The 19018-nt window shown below is 37.7% G+C and overlaps 1 protein-coding gene across 2 annotated transcripts in view; it reads left to right on the plus strand.

The window, feature by feature from the left end:
- The window catches only part of EMC2 (ER membrane protein complex subunit 2), a 40278-nt gene that overhangs the window by 10751 nt on the left and 10509 nt on the right, over nt 1-19018 (plus strand). For both annotated transcript variants that reach the window (XM_065054258.1, XM_065054259.1), the window contains exons 4-7: nt 1827-1912; nt 4785-4842; nt 17672-17757; nt 17911-17970. In XM_065054258.1, coding sequence (XP_064910330.1) covers nt 1827-1912; nt 4785-4842; nt 17672-17757; nt 17911-17970 — 290 coding nt within the window. The remainder of the gene's footprint in view (nt 1-1826; nt 1913-4784; nt 4843-17671; nt 17758-17910; nt 17971-19018) is intronic.

A 19018-nucleotide genomic window follows, 5' to 3' on the forward strand; every position in this document is an offset into this window, starting at 1 on the left:
TGCACTTCTGTTCTCAGAAGCGTTGCAGTGAGTTTTTGGTGACTGTCTCACAACTTTTCACGTCACTTTTTTTGTGTCTGATGTTTTAATCTACGGAAGTTTATTTTGGCCTCATGGCTGCTGTATTCAGTTGAATAATGATTGTGTCGTCAGATCTAATGAGAACAACTCAGGCCTTGTAGGACTCCTGCACTTGAGTGCTACTTCATCAACTTTTTTATATTGTCAGTGGGATTTTTCTAGATGTAAAATTTGATCTGCAGATTGTTGAGTTTAGCATTATTGCAAATGGTAACATTTTTAACATTTAAAAATTTTATTGGAGAAAAGCCATACATTTTTTTAGATGGAAAATCACTGTCCTTTGGGATTCCCAGATCACTGAGCCACAGATGGGGTTCATTGGCTGCGAAAGTTCTTCTTAAAATCTAGAAGGTCATTTGTATGGTAAAAGCTGGAATGAAACTACTTTTCTGGAGGTCTGTGCACGCTGTCATGTCTCTTAAGAATGTTCACAGGTTAGTTCAGATGTCATGTAATGTGCTGCTAAGTACATGTAGTTTTTATGATTCTTTGTTGTCCAGAGCAGCACTTGTTCACCTGGACATCACTCAAAGTGCCAGTAAACATATTTTTATGATAAACCTTAGTATTGCTATGTGGAGTAGTGTTGTTGAGGTCTTGGTTCATTGGGAACTAAGATGAACATAGTGAAAATAGTCAGTGCTTACTTGAGGCTGAGCATTATTTCTTTGATTACTTTTCTGTTTCTCCCTTCTCTGTCTTTTTGCGTCTAGGAGAGATGTGAGTGTTTGTCTTTGGTGTTCTCTAGCAAGCTGCTTAGCTAGAGAAACAGAGAAAGAACGTACACAATTTTACTGATTTGCTTCTGTATTTTTCCATGACCAGTAGATGTGATGAGATGGAACAGACCATATAGACAGGCCTCTGCTAGAACCTTAGGTCTGAAGAACAAGTTTATAAATAAAGGCCTGGAAAAGGGGGGTTCTGTGTGAAGCTTTTAATGGAATTCAAACCACTGGTCTTTTTGAGAGCCTGGGGACTGTCGCGCCTCCCACCATAATGAGTCAGTTACAAACTTTGCAATGTGATCCAGGCACTCTCATGATATGGTTAGACTTAGTTTGCTCTGGGGAAGTTGTGACTCAGTCCCTCTACCAAACATCCTTTTTGGCTAACCCAGAGAAAGCTGCCTGTAATTAATTCCTTTATCCAGCCCAGGTGTCTCATTGATTTCAGGAGTTAGAAGCTATTCCTCTTCTGCCAGCAGGTTCAACCCAAACCAGTGACAAACATTTTCTTTGGATTTCAATTTTTATTTTAAAAATAAACACAGAGCATAGTATTAGCATAGTTTGTTCCATTGCAAGGTATCCATTTATTAAAGGAGCATCACATAAGCTCTTACTGTCTCTATTTTGTTGTTGTTTGTTTTTTTTTTTACTATATTGTGTTATTTTGAGGCATCTAAGAACTGAGTAGACTTCAAGTTTTAATAGTATCAGAACTGTTTTAGTAGGTGAGTTAAACTTTCTAGACAAGTAACTGTTTCCAAGAAGGCTTCACTATCTTATGACCCATATGGAAGATATTTATTAGAATTAGTCTTCTAACAGAGAAAGTTTCAGTTTCTGAGGTTCTCTTCATCAATACTTTTTATGGCTTATTTCAGAAATTAGTATTTGCTTTTACTGAGAAGAGCCATTTCAGATTGTTGAATTCATCAGCCAAGGACTTTTTTTTTTCCTAACAGCTTTGTGTAGATAATTACATTCACAATAATATTTTTTGTTTTATTTGTATAGTTTTGTCTTCAGGAACTAAGGCGGCAGTTTCCTGGGAGCCACAGAGTCAAACGATTAACTGGAATGAGATTTGAAGCTATGGAAAGGTAAAACCTGAATTTAAAAAGATGTACTTTCTTTCTGGAGAGTTGCTTTCTATTTCTTAAAAAGGAATTTGTGCACTATACAAATATGGCAAAGAAATGCTGTGCAGTTTCATTATGGAAAATAATGATGGGCATGATCATGTTACAATGTTCAGGTGTTTTTATTGCATTTTTGCATCTACTCTACAGTGATTTTTGCAATCTTCCCATCAGACTTCAGAGATAAAAAAGGTCTCTTACTTGACAACATAAGTCATTATACAGTAAAACACTAGGCACTGTTTTAACAAAGTCTGAGAGGTACACATTTCATATACAGGAACATATGAAAATCAGTAATAGCATTTTTTTGCCTTCGTTTTTCTCTAATTACTGCAGTGTGTAGCTCTTTTTGCTTGTTTTCTCAGTGTGAATGAATTGAGTAATGCTATTAATAAAATTATTTTGTCTTTAATTAATAAGAATTAAATCTATAGAGTTAGTTATGGAAACAACTCAAAAACACACGTAATAGAATGGCAGAACCTAAAAGTCAGACTGGCCTTTGTGAAATGACCTATAGAAGGCTTGTAGCATATGAAGTTTAACAGGAATTATTAAAATAATGAATAGCTAAAAACTTTATCATTTTCCCAGAGGAATGACCTCGGGGATTGAGATTGACCTTTACTGTCCATCTTTCTCCTTTGGATACAATTTTGATATCAACTTTTGTTTTCTAAAGTGCTTGTCTTGGGTGTTGAGAAGGTCTTTCACCTTCCCGTGCCTTTGAATGCTGGCAGATCAGTTGCATATCACGTCTTACATAGACTTGGTGAGATTTGGAGCTTTTGGGCCATCTTGATAGGAAGGAATTGGAACTTAAAAGTAAACACCCTAAATGCTTTTTTTTTTTTTTTTTAGTTTATTTCTTTAGCAGATCTTCTTCATCCATTACATCCTTGCAAAATTAACTTTGGAAATCTTATTTGATATGAACCACCAATGAATGTCTATTGCTTGGATCAAAAAGGGTGTATAACTGGATTCCACAACCACAGGAGCAGCTAAAAACGTTCCATGTTTCACTCTCGCTTTATAGCAAATACACTCTTGCTTTATAGCAAATATAAGGAATTTCCGTGAAATTTGGCTCTCTTTCTGTCTTGGTTTGATGTAGCATAGGAATAAAGTGAGGGAATGGCAGCAGATTCTGCCCCCACCCTGCCCCAGCCTTTCCTGAAACCTATTGAGAAGTGCAGAAGATAATAATTCTGTTAAGGCTCATGTCATTGCATGGGAACAGATCTTTGTGGGAGGTGCACAAACATTATGGGCTGTTTCAGCAATCAAGTGAGATTGAGCTACAGTTTTCCAAAAGTGCTCATAAAAATTCTTGATAAAATATCTGTCAGGTTAGGTCCTTGAGACTGGAATATCAAGGAAGCAGAGGTATTAATGAAAGCTGAGGTTTCATCTTCATGGATTTTCTCAGAAGTCAGAGAAGAAAGAGGCTTCAGCTCTAGTTTGTCTTGAACAGGAAGCCATCTGCAGGAGCTCTGAGCCATGCCCTGGAGAAGCCTGTCTATCTCCACTGACCATAAATGAAGCCTAGGGAGACATAGGCTGGAGGGATCGCATCTTGAATTTAAGAAGTCAGCTTCTTGTTAAATTCTAGGTGACTTCTAGGAGTCGCTAAGATCCTGCCTTCTCTAGCAGGAAGAGGAAACAAGGAAGAGCATCCCTGTAGACTGAGGCATTGCTGTAGGCACCAATCAAAAGAATAGTACTCTGGAACTTCACCCTGTAAAGATGGCATTATGGCCATTGAATTGAGTAAAATACATTTGGTAAAGCCGAGAAGATGAATACAGCATTTTACAGCACATCTGCTCAAGGCCGTAGCAGTCACCGTCTACTCCTTTCTTCTTCTGCACTTCTTTCACACTTGTTCTCATACCTTATGGTAACTGGACCAGACAGCTGAGTGTGATGCTCATGTCAGTGGTGCTTAGGGAGCAGAGAGAGCATGGAAAACGGGTGTTCCAGGTTAGAAGGGATGTGTGGCATCAAAGTCAATCAGCGGTACCTCTGAAAAACTACTTGTCAAACTATACATGAAAACACAAAGTATGTCCTAGCTATGTGGTGACAGTGCAACAGCTGTGTAGTCAAATGTGGTTTGAATCGAATTATTTCATTTGTCCAGTTTGGGTTCTGTACACAGCTGGCTGAACACACAGATCTCTTTCCCAGAAGATTTAAAGCATTTATAGCAGCTGGAGTAACCTGTTTCAAGCATACTTGAAATCACAGAATTAATTAATAAAACCTATGTAGTGATGGTGGAAAACATTTCCATCAAGATTTATGGTATAGTCTAGGGGTGGACTCTTATGAGAATCCCCCCTGTGTACTGTATGTGGCTGCTTATACTTCATAAAATCATAACAGAAGAAACTTACATGGAGTTTTAAATTACAACAATGAAGTGAAAAGTCAGTATTTTGGATGCCTTCTCAAATTTGGGGGTTTCTGTTTCTTGGGAGAGGTGAGAGTTGGGATGTGATGATTGGAACTATTGGGTATGGAAAAAGAGAGAACAGACAGGAGAGCAAGAAATTGTGTGTTTTTTTAAAAAAAAAGTTATAGTAGTAAGCATAAATTGCTGCTTAAATAGTGTTTCGTGAAGCAATTACCACATATTTTTAAATGGTGACATGAAACTCTGCTTTTCTTATTTAGCACTCACTTCAGAATTTTGTATGAGTAGAGTTTGCTTAAATATATTTGATATAAAAAATGTAGGAAGGTTATTAACTATTGCAAAGACATTCACAAATTTGGGAGTTCTGTCGTAGCAGAAATAAATGTGCATTATTTCTTTGAACAGGTATGATGATGCTATCCAGTTATATGATAGAATTTTACAAGAAGATGCAACTAACACAGTAAGTTTAAAAGATTTTTCTGAACTTCAGTGGTTTGTTGTTTGAAATTGTCATAACATTTTGTGAGTTTCACTGTGGAAAAACATGTGTCTGTATTATTGTATTTGTTTCCCTTTGTTTCCTAGTATGATAACCTATGCTGCCTTCATTAGAACAAATGAGATTTGTTTCATGATGAGGTGTCATGTAATACCTGCTTAAACACTGAATTTAGAAGACAGGATTATAACTAGCAACCTTTTCAGCAGTATTACTAGGGTTTAGATAGGGCTTTCAGCTTTTCCATTTGCCCTGAATATTCAGTGTTTAAAAGGCCAGTGTAGTCTGCCGTGTGTCTTCTGTCTTCCTAATGATTAATCTTACTTAAAGATTGTGCGAATACACTCAGGTAGTGCTTGAATAGCAGTTATTTTGATTTCTTCTCTAGTAGACTTCACTAGCTTTTGAATCAAGCTGCTATAAAGCTTGTCAATTTTATAAAACAAAATGTGAGACAGGCTGTACTTTTAAGCATTTTTTTGAGAACTGCGTAAGGCACCTTGAGCTATTAGATGCCAAAGTGAGAGTGTAGGGAAACTTGTAGCAGTGTATTTTAATGCATTTTTTTTTCCACAAGGTTAAAACTAGAAATATGGAGAAACTATGGAGTTTCAAATTTTTATATCACATGTTACAAAGTCAGTTAACCATTATTAATCATTGTCTGAGGGTATACATTTGTCTGCGTCACTTGGTTTCAAGGAACTGGTTCCCTTTATTGGATGAACTTCTATGTACATGGAATACTTGGGGTATTGCAGATGTCTTGGCACTCTCACATAAACCTCTTTGGTGTGTTTGGAACCTCTGCCTTTCTTCAGTCAGCTTATTTGATGTGGTCTGCTATTCAGGAGGGGAAAACCCACAGAAATACAGATAACTGGGGGGAACTAGGATATGCCAGAGCTGGATATAGATAAAGTGCCATCACTTTAACTGAAGTAAACCATTAAAAAACAAAAAGAAACCCACCAAAAAGAACCCTCAAAACAAAACAAAAACCAAGAACTAAGAAACACCCAGAACCACCAAACCAGAAAATAATTTTCCAGGCAGCGCATCTGTAAACATTAGTACCAAGTCAAGCACTTGAAGACAGCGGCAGATTAAAATCTGTGACTTTTAGCACTGATAGAACTCATATTTTTTTGTGCAAGAGTAAAATGAAATATTTCAAATTTTCTCTCTTTTTTGCTCTCCCTAGAGCAGTGCTGCTTTATGTTCTGTGAGACAAATGCAGGTGATCTGCAGTTGTCCTTTGAAAGTCTGTGGTGTTTTTGAGGTGAAGTTTGAGCACAAAGTGTCCACAGTGAGTGCCCGTGGATTTTATCAGTGTACAGCCCAAAGAGTTTCAGAGACACTAAGTCTTCAGAGTCATGTTAAAACAGGGTGGAACCCATCTACAGTGAAGCTACAACAATAAGTCACCTAGGTGCACATTTTATGACCTTCTGCTGAAGCCAATGGGAAATGGAGCACCATGTTACAATGACTCCTGTGGACCACATGTGCGTGTTTGGCAGTTCTGCACTTCAGCTGTCTCAACATGGCTAACGTCATCTGAGTGGTTTGCTGGATAGATTTATAAAACGAAATTATATATTTAAATAAGTAATATCCATGACTATTACCTAATTTGGGTTTCCTCCTTAAAAAATCATAAAGATCCATAAAATGGTAATATTTAGAAGCATAAGATGTAAATATTAGAACAGCTGCATGATCTGTTGGATTTCTTAAGATGTGAGAACAGAAATGGAGTGTTAAATGCAAAGCAAAGGTTCCTTCCTATATAACTGTAGAATAGGTTGGCTGCGGCTTGTATGCGAAGAGTGAAAGTTAAATAGGAAGTTTTGATGAATTGTCATGTGCAGATTTCTTTGTGTCTTTTACCTGTTAATATTTCCATGCACACATATGGCTGCTGTAGGAAAATAAATATTCAAGATTTAAAAAAAACAACCTGTTGCTGAGTTTGTCTTGGCACTAATCTTACAGCAATTTCTCCTGGTCTGCTGACACATGGAGTTGCTTATGTACATTAAATGTTTTGGCAAGTGCTGTAAGTGGAACATAGACATTTGTTCACACGAACCATGTAAAAATCATGCTTTGCATTGACTGATAGTTTCAAATAGAAGCACGCAAAAAGCTTTTTTTAGAAATTAGTTGTTTTAGACACCTAGCAGACTTTTCCATTATGAAAAGTGAACTTTGAACTGAAATTGTATCACGGACATTTACACCTTTGTGAGGGATTTTCTTGAGGTTGTTGTGTGGATGGGTTTCTATTAGATAGAGATTCATTTCTGAACTAGCCAAAGGAATCTCAAGGCCAGCCCGAAGGCTGAAAAACAGCACCCTGAAAAACAGCAGTGAGACTCGGGCACATGGACAGCTCGTGAACATGGACAATATCCAATCAGCTAATGCATGCTTGGAGTGTGGACGCGTGATCAGGAAATAACTGCATATATAAGGAGGCTTGTTTCTGTAATAAATGGCTTCGCTTGAATTCATATTGAATTGTGTGGAGTCCGTGAGTTTTCACCCTCGCACCTTTGGATGAGGTTTTCATGCATGCAAAATGATGAAATTAAGATAACAGTAATTATTTAATTTCTCAGGATACAATTCAAAGTAGGTTGTTGGTTTTGTTTTTTTTTTTCCAAAGATGACCATCTCTTAATGTTTTATCTCACTTACTTACTAAAAATGATGACTCATTTGACAATGGAGCAGTGTTAATGTTGTCACTTCAGAGATCGTGTTTCATTTCTCGAAGTAGTTGTTAAGAGTCTGTCCCTTCTCTGAAGAGTTTAACATTAATGAATGAAATGTGACTCCTGTGAACAGCACAACTTGTGTGCATTTTAATGGGATAAGAATGGGAACCTTTGCCATTCGTGTCCATTTTGGTTGAAATGAAGGCTTATTAGAGCTGTAGCTGGCAGATTACTCTATTATTAAGGCTACATTTTCTGTTGTAGGGCCTTTTTTATGAATTAAAATTTAATGTAGCATCCAATTCAAAATCCTTACTGGTGGTGAGGAGCAGCAGAGTTGTTTGTAGATCTTCAGATAAAATGCTTAGACTGTTTCTCAGAACAAAATAAGAGGGGCGTTGTTTTTTTTTTTAGCAGGTTGGTAGAAAGAACTTTTTTGTTTCTTTTTGCTGTTAATGCATTTCATTGAGAAATCCTCACCCTGCTTTGCTGTGGAGGAAAGCCTTGGATACCAACAGGAAAACAGCTCTTGGGAGAATGCAGCTTTTATTATAGTACGAGAAAAACACCCAAACTGGCTAAGTTACAGGTGTTTGAAAACCTTCACTTCATGATCTCAGTAGAGAATGTTGGAATTTCTGTTAAATATCTCTTCTTAAAACCCCATTTGTGTGGAGCATGATCTGTCCTAGGCTACAGAGACTAAGTGGGGCTTCCTTGCAGGTGCTTCTCATGGCTGTAGGGCTGTGGGAAAGTGGCAGAAAGCAGGCAGACTCTGATTTTTTGAGTTGCACTCAAGTGACGAGAGGAAGGGAAAAAACATCCAGAAGAAGTGAGTAAAAAGAGAAGGAAGCAGAACTGTGAGGAGCAAAAGGGAGAGGGACAGGTGATGAAAGGTTGGGTGGTTTGCTGACAGCAGAGGTCAAGTCAGATGTACAGGAACAGAAGGCTTGAGGGATAGGTAGGAGATCAGAACAGAGAGACTTGTATTAACATTTAAATCTTGGGTGCTTTTATTTTAATTTCATTAGTTCTTAAAAAATAAATGACATTTTGTCTTCTGGCACTGTATTTTGTGCCGCCAGTAAATAGCTTTGAGACCTACTGGTGAAGTGTCTCTTACTCCCTGTAGTACCTGGTGTATATGAGTTCTGTCAGTAGCTGTTTTGGCTCTAATAGTGAAGATGTATACCATTTGAATGCTGCAAGTAACCAAACTTGCTCTGCAAAATGGAACTTCTGTTCTTTCACTAAAGAAAACCCAGGTGCACTTCATACCTTCTGGAAATGAGACTGAACACTCAAGCATGCTACTTAAAAAATACCAAAGGGTGCCTGCCCTTAAAATGACTGGTAGTCTTCTGAAGTAGGTATTAATAGTTATTGTTTAGCCATATCTGTTGTAAATTCAAGCAATACAATGGCTGAACTTTGATATAATTTCGTAATATGAAATGTAATGCCACATTCAAACCCTAAGCATTTTTACATTTCAAGGTGATCTTCAGAGTCTTCTCAGTATCTCTGTTAGTGGTCTGGATGCTACATTAGGGTTTATGTTTTGGGTGGATTGCTTGTGTAAAATTCAGCAGGAGATTTGGAATTGTCCATATTTTCTGTTTGATATATAAGTCCTCATTTCTTGGAATGAGACTTTTGCATAAGAACCTTACAAATGGAAGTAGCATCTTAAATGTGTTTTTTTTTCTCTCATTTGTCCCACAACAGCCATGTGAGATGAAACAGGCTGACATTTTACATATGGAGAGCAGATGAAAGCCCAGTTCTGCAAAATTAGTTAGGACTCAGTTCCTAAGCAGGCAGTTAGCGCTCTGATTTTTCTATTAATTTCAATTCTGTAATGAATATGAAATGTAGAATTTTTAAACTCTGTGTACATATCTGTATCAGATTAAGTTGAATGTCTTTTTGCATTATTTTGCCCTGGCAAAAATTCTGCTTTTGGGGAAAGCCCTTCTTGAGGTGTCCTGCCCAGGAGCATGAAGATGATGGAGTTCCTCTGTTCAAGACTTAGGCTGGCGTCTGACCCCCTGCCCTGGCAGAGCACTTGGTCAGCACCAGGACAAAGTGAGATAAGACACAAAGTTCTGCCCCAGTTCTAATCCACAGAAAATCTCATGTCTTTATTGGGATAATTCTTCTGCTGTTTCTTTTGCTTTTTCAACTAAGCTTTTAATACAAGAAGACACTATATATGCTTGCTTAGCTTAGGGCATGTGGATAATCTCATTAACTTCCTGGGTCTAGTAATATAATTGCGTGAATGAAGAATTAAAAATAGAATTTTCAGAACATAATGCTGTTTTGGCTGAAGCTGTTGTCTTTGAGGGTTTGTAAAATACTTCACTAACAAGTCTGTCGTTTAAGGGAGCGGGCAGGAACAAGTGTGTATGTATGGTCACATCAAGTTACACTTTCTCAGAGTATTTTGAGATTCTTTCTCTAGCCAAGCTGGACGTGTTTCAGAAGAGGTACAGGAGGTGGTTGAAGACATATGGGAATCCAGATACTAGAAAGATCCAGAGTAAAATCTTAGGACTGTATATCATGTAAATAGGCATCGGCTATATATAATGAACATCTGAGTTCATTCTTCCTAACATTTTCTTACCATTGTGCATTACTACCTTCTTGACTGTATAAGTAAACTTTTTTCCCCAGTTCTTTGTCTCTGGCAAGTAATATGACAATAATTAGTGCTAAGTCTTAGCGCTGGATATCTATATATCGTCTGAACAGTGGTAATTCTTTAAAACTCCTGCAGTAGTTGTGCATTCACTTTGAGCAGCCCGAGACCTCCTGTGAACTTCTCGCAGGCTTTGTGCATTTATCTACAGGACACTTAAGTTGCAAAAAAGAAAGCTGCTCACCGAGCGAAGTATCTACTAATAGGGGGGATTTTCTGAGGTGATGTGTTATGTTTGATTAAATTCAATGCTAGCACTGCCAGGAAAGATGCAGCTAGTCCTAAACTTAACTATGTGTGCTGGTAGTTTTAAGTGGAATAAAAAAAGATGGTTTGGCACTGTGGTACAGGATGGAGCTGCTGAGAGCTGTGAAGAGCTGCAACTGCTGCCTCAGAGGGTTCCCAGGGAAGACTTATGGTTGAGCTGGGGATGCACTATGTGCATCCTAAAGAAATGCTTTCTTCTTCTGACAGAGCATCATTTATCATTGTGAGGTTTTTGAAATATCTGGTTCAATGATAAGATAGGCAAAGTGACAGAGCAGAGTGCATTCCAGCATTTTTTCTATGTTTTATTTTTGTGACTGTAGCACTTTTAAATGTTGGTGGAGATTTTGTCCCTTGAAATGAAGTATTTGAGAACATAAGAACTGCTATCCTGGAGTCATGCCAAAAGTCCATTTTACTTGTCCTATTTCTGACAGTGAGCAATAGCAGATACAAGGAGAAATGTATAAGGATGGGGCAATCACAGTATATTCTGTCTGTTCTGCTGATTTCTATTCATCTTCATGTTACAGTTTTCCTGTGCCAGAAGTGGTAACTGTTTTTAATAGCTCTTAGTTAAATTTCGGCGCTTTTTTTTAACTGCTTTTTGGATTTTTATGAGTTTGGTGTGCGTGCGTCTACAAAATCACTCAGAAATGAAATTTTGTAATTTACTCGTGGATTGTGCAAATCTCTCATTTTCTTTGTTTTTCAAACCTTCAGTCTAACAATTGTGTTTGATACCCTGGTCAACAGTTGCTTTCTGTTCACTTTCTTCATGCTCGTGATTTTAGGGATCTTTTGTATTTTTCTTCCCTCTGAGCTGAGAAGTCCTAATCTGCCCAGCAATTCTTGTTTCCATTCTGTGCCCCAAACCCCTGCTGCCGTTCTGAGCGGCCATCCTGTTTTGTTTTATATTTGGATGAGGAAGGAGAGCAGAGAACTGCAGTCAGCATTAAAAATGCAAGAGCATTATGGAATTATACAGTGGCAAACTGATGTCACCGCTGTATTCTCTTCTATATTATTTTCTGACAATTCCAGTATCGCAGTGTTGTGGATTTTGGGGGGCATCTTTTTGTTTGTTTTTTAAGACCTCTTCTGAATATTGAGCTGATGCTTTATATGTAAAGATGTCTTTATTGCAACTCCAGCACCTCCTTCCTAAGTGGGCAAATTCAGACAGCTTTTCTGTGTAAATTAAATTAGTATTGTTGTACCCTATATGCAACCCTTTATCTAGATTAAATGTCAGGGGCTGTTTTATCATGCACATCACTGCTAATTCCCTTGTTAGGTCACTTCCGAAGTTGCTGAGCAGTGGTTTTTAGTGCAGGTGACTCTGGGATTCTCAGTGCAGAGAACTCACTGATAGACAGTAACTCTTTTCTATTTTATATCTTTTGACTAATTTATTTATCCACATGAAAACCTTCCCCTCTTACCCTGTGGCAGCTGAATTTCCTTCAGAGCTTTTGGCTTGAGAGTGAGAGGTCTTGTTAAAATTATTTTTGAAGTTGACTTTTAAATGGATCTTTATTCATCCACACTCTTTGTGACTCCTTTGAAGAACTCTGGTAGATCGGGGAAGCCTTACTTTCCTCTGCATAAACTGTTCTTACTCTTCTTTGGTATATAACATTTTTCATGTTGTCTGATTCCTAGCTTTTTAGCCTTTATAGCTCCTACCAATTTGCTGTGTACTGATGTTAGACTTTGTGGATGATTGTTTATTGGATTCCCCCTAGAGCTCTCCTAAAAAGTTGTGTTCACCATTGCTGCTTACGCCTTGACAATATCCCTGAAGGAGCAGCTTCACCTCAGCAGCTCTGTTCCTGCACAGAGTCATTTGCAAGATTTGGCCTGATTTAACTGTCTTCCAGGGTTAACTTTGAAAAAATTGTAAGTCTGGTAAGAGTACAGTTGTTATTGTGACTGTATTCAGATTATGTGGTATTTTTTGATGTCTGTGTAATCCCTTCCCTTTATCTCTGTTGTAATTGTTTACGTGTCTGTTTGGACACTGGAACAGGCTGCCCAGGGGGGTTGTGGAGTCTCCTACTCTGCAGACATTCAAAACCCACCTGGACACGTTCCTGTGTGACCTCATTTGGATGTTCCTGCTCCAGCAGGGGGTTGGACTAGATGATCTTTCGAGGTCCCTTCCAATCCCTGACATTCTGTGATTCTGTGGATTTGCATATTGCAATTTGAAGGAAAATATTTTAATGTGTCATACCAAACACGCATTTTCTGAAATGTTAAGTCCTTAATAAAAACAAATTAAAAAAAATGGAAGGTTTTCTTTTTAAGGTGCAGAATATTATTTGTTTAATGTTGCAGCAGTTATACGGATCTGAAATTGTTCCCTTCTTAGAGGTGTCAGTCCTTGAAAATCCTTCTACTAATGCTTTCTTTGCAACCATGAAATTTAGAACAATCTTAGACTCCTTGTTGGTATGTTTTACTAATCAAATGCAGAAGTTGATAGATGTTCAAATCCTTACTTCACTTTGAGTCTACTTAATCCTAATTAAAAAGAATCATGACAAATGAAGGATTAGTTCTTGTGCCAGTTTGGGGATTACTAGTCTTTTAAAGAAATGGCTTGGAAAGCTCACTGTTTAGTAAGTAGGTGACATACTGAAGTGCCTTAGTCCATATGATACTGATTATGGTACAAGTGTTTCTTTAAGATGGCATATATCTTTCCATTAAGAACGCTTAATTTACAGAATCAGGCAATAACCATTCCGGTGTTTTATTTTAAACTGGAAAACTGATAGGGGGAATTCCATGTTGTAGGGTCTGCATGGGCAAACACTCCAGATCTTGTTGCAGCGCTGAAATTTTCGTTTTTTCCTCTCAGTTTAAGGTGGAAGGAGAAAGGATGTTTGAGTTCTTTTTTTTTTATCAGGCTTGTTCTTAAAAATCTTACTGTTGTGATGGGAAGAAATTAAATGTAACTCTTGAATGTTACTTTTCTATCTTTGTTAACATAATTGTCACGACTATTTTGGTATGATTCATAGATTTCAAAATAATCTCAAGTCTTGTTTCAAATAGGTTTCTCGTGACTACTTTTAGTGGACTTGAAATTAACGATTGAACAGATTTGTACTCTGCATTCTTCATTTTTTTAGTATCTTACAACAGGTCTGCTACAGATGAGCTGGTGTTCTAAATGTGAGATCTTTACTGAACAAAGCCCTGAAACATACTAAAACATATGAAGTGGCCTGGTTTCCTTATGTCAGCTGAAACTAAGGCAGGGAATAAATCTTGGGTGTATGAACAAAGGTTGGGTAAAGCTTTCGTAGAATTGCTGGTAGTCTGCCTTTCCTTGTAAAAGAACCAGTTTGTGTCTGGTAAGGTAGTTGTTAATGTTGGCAGTGGTCCTGCGCAGTTAAACATTTTTGTTTAAGTTGATGGGAATAAAGAAAAATAAAGAAAAAATGACGCTATGTGTGTAAATTGTCACTGCTTTCATCAGGATGCTCAGTAAGCAGCTCACTGAGGAGCAGGCTGACGCACACAGGGACCTACACAGGGGCTTGGGGACAGTATAAACTGGAATAAGAATTAGAAGTTTACAGCACACAAAATGACCCATGTCCTGGTTTTAGTGCAGATCTTTTCACATGTTTTACTTAGAGCACTGACCACTGCAGTCATATTGAATTTCAGGTTTTACTGGAAAAATAAAAAACCCTGACCAAACAAACAAAAAAACCACAACAAGCAAACAAAAACAACCCCCACAAACAACAACAAGACAAACAAACCCCCAAACTCTAACTGATAGTTTTCATGATTCAAAGAAAAGATAGAAAGTCAGCTGGGAGAGTCTGTGAATACGAATAAAGGCAATACTGGTGTGTTTTATTTTCTTTATTTTTAGTCTGTCTCATCACTGCTAGGAAAGTCAGGTCTACTGAACACACATATATATATATGACCCTTGGCAATGCATTCAGAATATCTATTATAATTTTATTTATGTGATTGAAAGATGTTAGTAATGACTTAAAAAAACCCCTCTCAAACAAATCTACATCCTCCTTGATGCTTTCCAAGCAGTTTTAAAGAGACTTCCAAAAATTCTCTGCTACTATACAGCATTTTTTTCATCCTTTGAACACCAGCACTGTTTTGAGTGTCTGAACCTCTTTTTTTGTAAACTAAGAGTTCTCTGTAAATAAACTGACTTATCCTGGCATTTTTGAAGGTTTATTTGAGGGTGAAGAGAGTGCAGATTTCAAGACCAGTCGCTGCTTTATTTTTGGTGATAAAGAAGGTGGATAAAAAAGGGAGTTTCAAATCCTACTTTTCTCAAACAAGAAAAAGTGTAATTTTGAAGAATTATCGTGGACGTGGTGCATTTTAGAAGCAAATAATTCTCATCAAATAAATACGTAATTCATTTTACTCCTAAGTGCTACCATCAGAACCTGTTAATGATGCCTAATCCTTTTATTCTCATTATTTGATTACTGTAGATGGTGTGCTGGTTATAAGTAAACATCAGCTTATATTTGTGACTGGGGATGGTTGTCTTGAGGTTCCAGTGATTTGCGTTATTTGGGTGTGCCGTGCTTAAGAAATAAAGCAACTGTGGAGAAAATCTGTTTCCAGCCTCATGCGGAGGACCGACTTGCATGCGATTGAAGGGGTTGCATTAGAAACGAAAAAGGAGAGTGGCCGATGTAGACTGTTCCTGTGTGCCATTGCAAATTAAGTTGTCAGAGGCATCGGTTGGTTTTTATGTATTAAACAGATGATTTCATTTCTCAAGTTGTTTAGTTTTGATCCGTTCAATCTCTTGATAAATTTTTCTTTAAATTTTGAAAACAGCTGAATTTTTAGTCGGAATAGCTACATATTAAAATAGTCTGTCACCTGCAAAGAATCTTGTGTCTTTGTAAGCTGTAGTTGGGTGTTACATGCCCTTGGCTGTCCCCGCTGCTGTCCCCTCCTGCCCTGTGTGACACCGGCCTTGGGCAGGAGCCCAATGCTGCCCTGGTGTTCCACCACAGTGGGGTAGTGACTGACTTGCTCCATGAAATGCTTTGAGACTTGTTTGTGAAAGGTGATGGATTGTTTTGTTTTGTTCAGTACTAGTTTAATTTAGTAGCAGCAATAAGATAAACGTGGGATTATTCTTTTATATTTTTTAAAAAGTTTAATTACGCTGTTATCTTTATTTGTAAAACTGAAAAATAAAATAAACAGTGTGTATTATTGTTATAGTGATAAATGTGGTCGGCAGTTAAAATTTCCAGAGTCTGTTATGGCTTTTAGCCAAATCTCTCCCAGTAAAAGTAGAATGATGAATGTGACTTCACAGGTTGCAGTTTGACAAAGCAGCAGCGGGAAACAAAATGACTGTGGGTAACCCCACCACTCTGCCTGTGTCCTAATTTGTCTCTTGATCTTTCCGATAAATTTTCTCTTGGCCTGTGCCTCGTGTTTAAGCAGAAGAGTGAAATATTTTTTCCTCACGAGTAATTTTCACTGGATTTTCATTGATTATATGTTTGTGTGGGACGAAAAGGGGATGCACTCGAAGGAAAGAATAAACCTACAGATAGTGTTAAAAGCATTTCTAGCTATTCTGCTTGGGTAACTTGAACTAGTTTACTTCAATGCTACATTCTCCTCTTCTTCCAGAAGCAATAAATTTCTTTAAATTATGATCAAAGACTAAGAAATTACTTAAGAGAATAGTTACATTTAAAATACTGTAAAAATACAAGAGCTATGTGCCTGTGATCTTAGGAAGGTACATCATGAAGAAACTAATTTCAGAGCTATCTTAAATTCAGATGTTGAAATTGTTTAAGGATTTGTTTGGGACTTCCCATGCTGTCCAGGCTTCTGTAAGGTGATCTCCAACTGTGTAACCTCAGTACAAGACATGAAGTGGGATGAGAGCTCTGAGGGCAATAAGCAGTGGGACTTTGTTGCTGGAAAAGTGTGTGCTTTTTTACTGAATAATACCTCGTGGAGAAGTGGCATGTGTGTGTGTGTATGCACCAGCCCGTGTGTCTGCTCCTTCCTGATCCCAGGAGAGCCGGGCCCACGGGCAGGGCTGGGCTCATGGCGGCTCCTTCTCTGGGGCCTGTTCCGCTGGAATCTGGGTTTGCTGTTCTGTCACGTCCCCGCTGTGATGACTTTCAGGCTGGCAGGGGTGTGGTGCTGTTTGCCCCACACCCTGTCAGGCTGTGGGGAAGGTGTCTGTTGTTTTGGGTTACACCTCTGGTGTGTCTTGATTGACAACTCCTAGAGGTCTGCAGACTGCTTTTAGAGAACTGTAACTAACATACTTCAGAAACTGGAATATTGGATTGAAGTACAGAATAATCAACTGTAAAAATTGTGTGTATCTTTTCTCCTGGTGCTCTGTAACAGCTTTTATGGAGTTCAAAATTTAAATACCTTATGATTCTTATAACTCATTTTGTGGTGTTTCTGTTGTAATAAAGTTTCCACCCATATATCAAAGTACTGCTCAGTTTTGCCACTGAAATAGCTATTTTGTTTTTCCTTTACATTGAAGAGCCTACTTTGTGCTCCAAGAATGATGAGAGACTTGTTTATGAAATTGGTGTGTGTTCAACGTTAATTAAAGATGGCATTCAGCACTCACCAAGAACCCCTAAAAATGCCTGAAAGCCCTATTTATACAGTGGCAACAAGACACATCTGTGGGATTCTCTAAGACTCAGTCACCATCTCTCCTCTATAGTCACGGATCTTGTGAATGACAAGGTGGGGGTCTTTGGAACGGCTGAAGATTAGCATCCCCTGCTGTTTTGTAATTATCAGAATCTGGACAGTCATTTATTTGAATGAAATAATGCATACAGTTTGTGCCTCCAAAGAAAAGCATACATAATGTGATTGTAAGAAGAGGTTTTCAGTCTCTCAGTGGGGTGTCATAGGGTGTGTTTATAAACTTCAACCTAGCAGTTGCTCTGCAGTGGAATTCCACTGGTATTGAGATAATAATTTGCACAGTCAAATTGCTTTCTTTACAAAAACTCAGGGAATTATGAGACCCTAATCCTTTATTAATGTCAACCCATAGGCAGCAAGAAAGCGTAAGATTGCCATTCGAAAAGCCCAGGGGAAAAATCTTGAGGCCATCCGAGAGCTGAATGAGTATCTGGAACAGTGAGTGTCTTACAAGAATACAGGTTGTGTTTTGCTATGCTGATAAATCTTTTTAATTAAAATGGAATTTGCATTTGATTTACGCTTTTGCTTCCATGCTGGTCATTTACAGAATCCCTTGCACATTCTTTCCTTTTTTTCTTCTCTATACAGATTTGTTGGAGACCAAGAAGCTTGGCATGAACTTGCAGAACTTTACATCAATGAACACGAGTAAGTTGCTTGCTAAGTCCACATGAAAACTGTTAAATTGAAACCTACTTTGTGTAAGTCAAAGACCTCAGTGAGTTTTTTTTCGAAGGACTACTGTTAGAAAGTAGGCTGTCTAATTTCCAGTATGACAAGCATCAGCAGGAAATAATTGCCAACTTTATTTGACTACCAAATGCTTTAAGAAGGCATTTGATTTTTAAACAGAAACAGTTTTCTTAACTACCTGTATGTTTAGTTCATTTATTTAAATCCGATATTTTAAAATAAGTGGTTTGAGTATAGCAGGGAACAGCATTCATTTCCCATAATTTTTCATTGAAGTTATATAGATTTTAATTCTTCCAAAATTGGTTGATCACAGCAACTCATATTCTGATTTTCTTTTCGCTTACCTCTGCAAGAACTTTTAGTAACTTCTACAAAACCAAACGTAACAAAAACCATGGGTACAGAGTTAGAGGCATCTGGTCGCCTGGGTAGAAAACCCAACGCAATCAAGAATGCTGAATGTTGTAGTAACTTGCTTATTGGATATTTAATGTTTTTGTTAGCTTTTTTTTTATTGCTGTAGTGACAGGAGGAAATCACAGTGTGAGAGGATTAGCTCAAAGCTTTAGTGCAAGTTTTCTAATATCACAGCATTAATTCTAACCTCCAACCAAAGGCGTATCTTTTTTTTCCCCCTCTTCTTTAGTTCTTCAGCCCAGTCTGAATTATACCACATTGTTTCCTTCCTTCCTTTCTAGAGAGTAGTAAAAGAATCAAATTCTCATGGAAGAAATAGCCATTCTCACTGTGATGAAAACATTTTTCTCCCATCACCTCTCCTTCCACCTCGTTCTGAAAGAAAATAATTATTAACTCTTTCAAATGCTGACTTAAGGAATAATTTAGAATTTTGATATCCAGATTTCCATTTGTTTGGGGAAATTCACCAGCCACTTTTCCAAGAAAATAGCTGTTATTTTTTTTAAATGGTTAGAAAGATATTTAAGCTTGTCAAATCTGTCAGTACAAAAGTGAATGATAGAGTGGTGCAAACGTACAT

Source organism: Columba livia, chromosome 2, assembly GCF_036013475.1.
Source record: "Columba livia isolate bColLiv1 breed racing homer chromosome 2, bColLiv1.pat.W.v2, whole genome shotgun sequence".
In the NCBI taxonomy this organism is placed as follows: Eukaryota; Metazoa; Chordata; class Aves; order Columbiformes; family Columbidae; genus Columba; species Columba livia.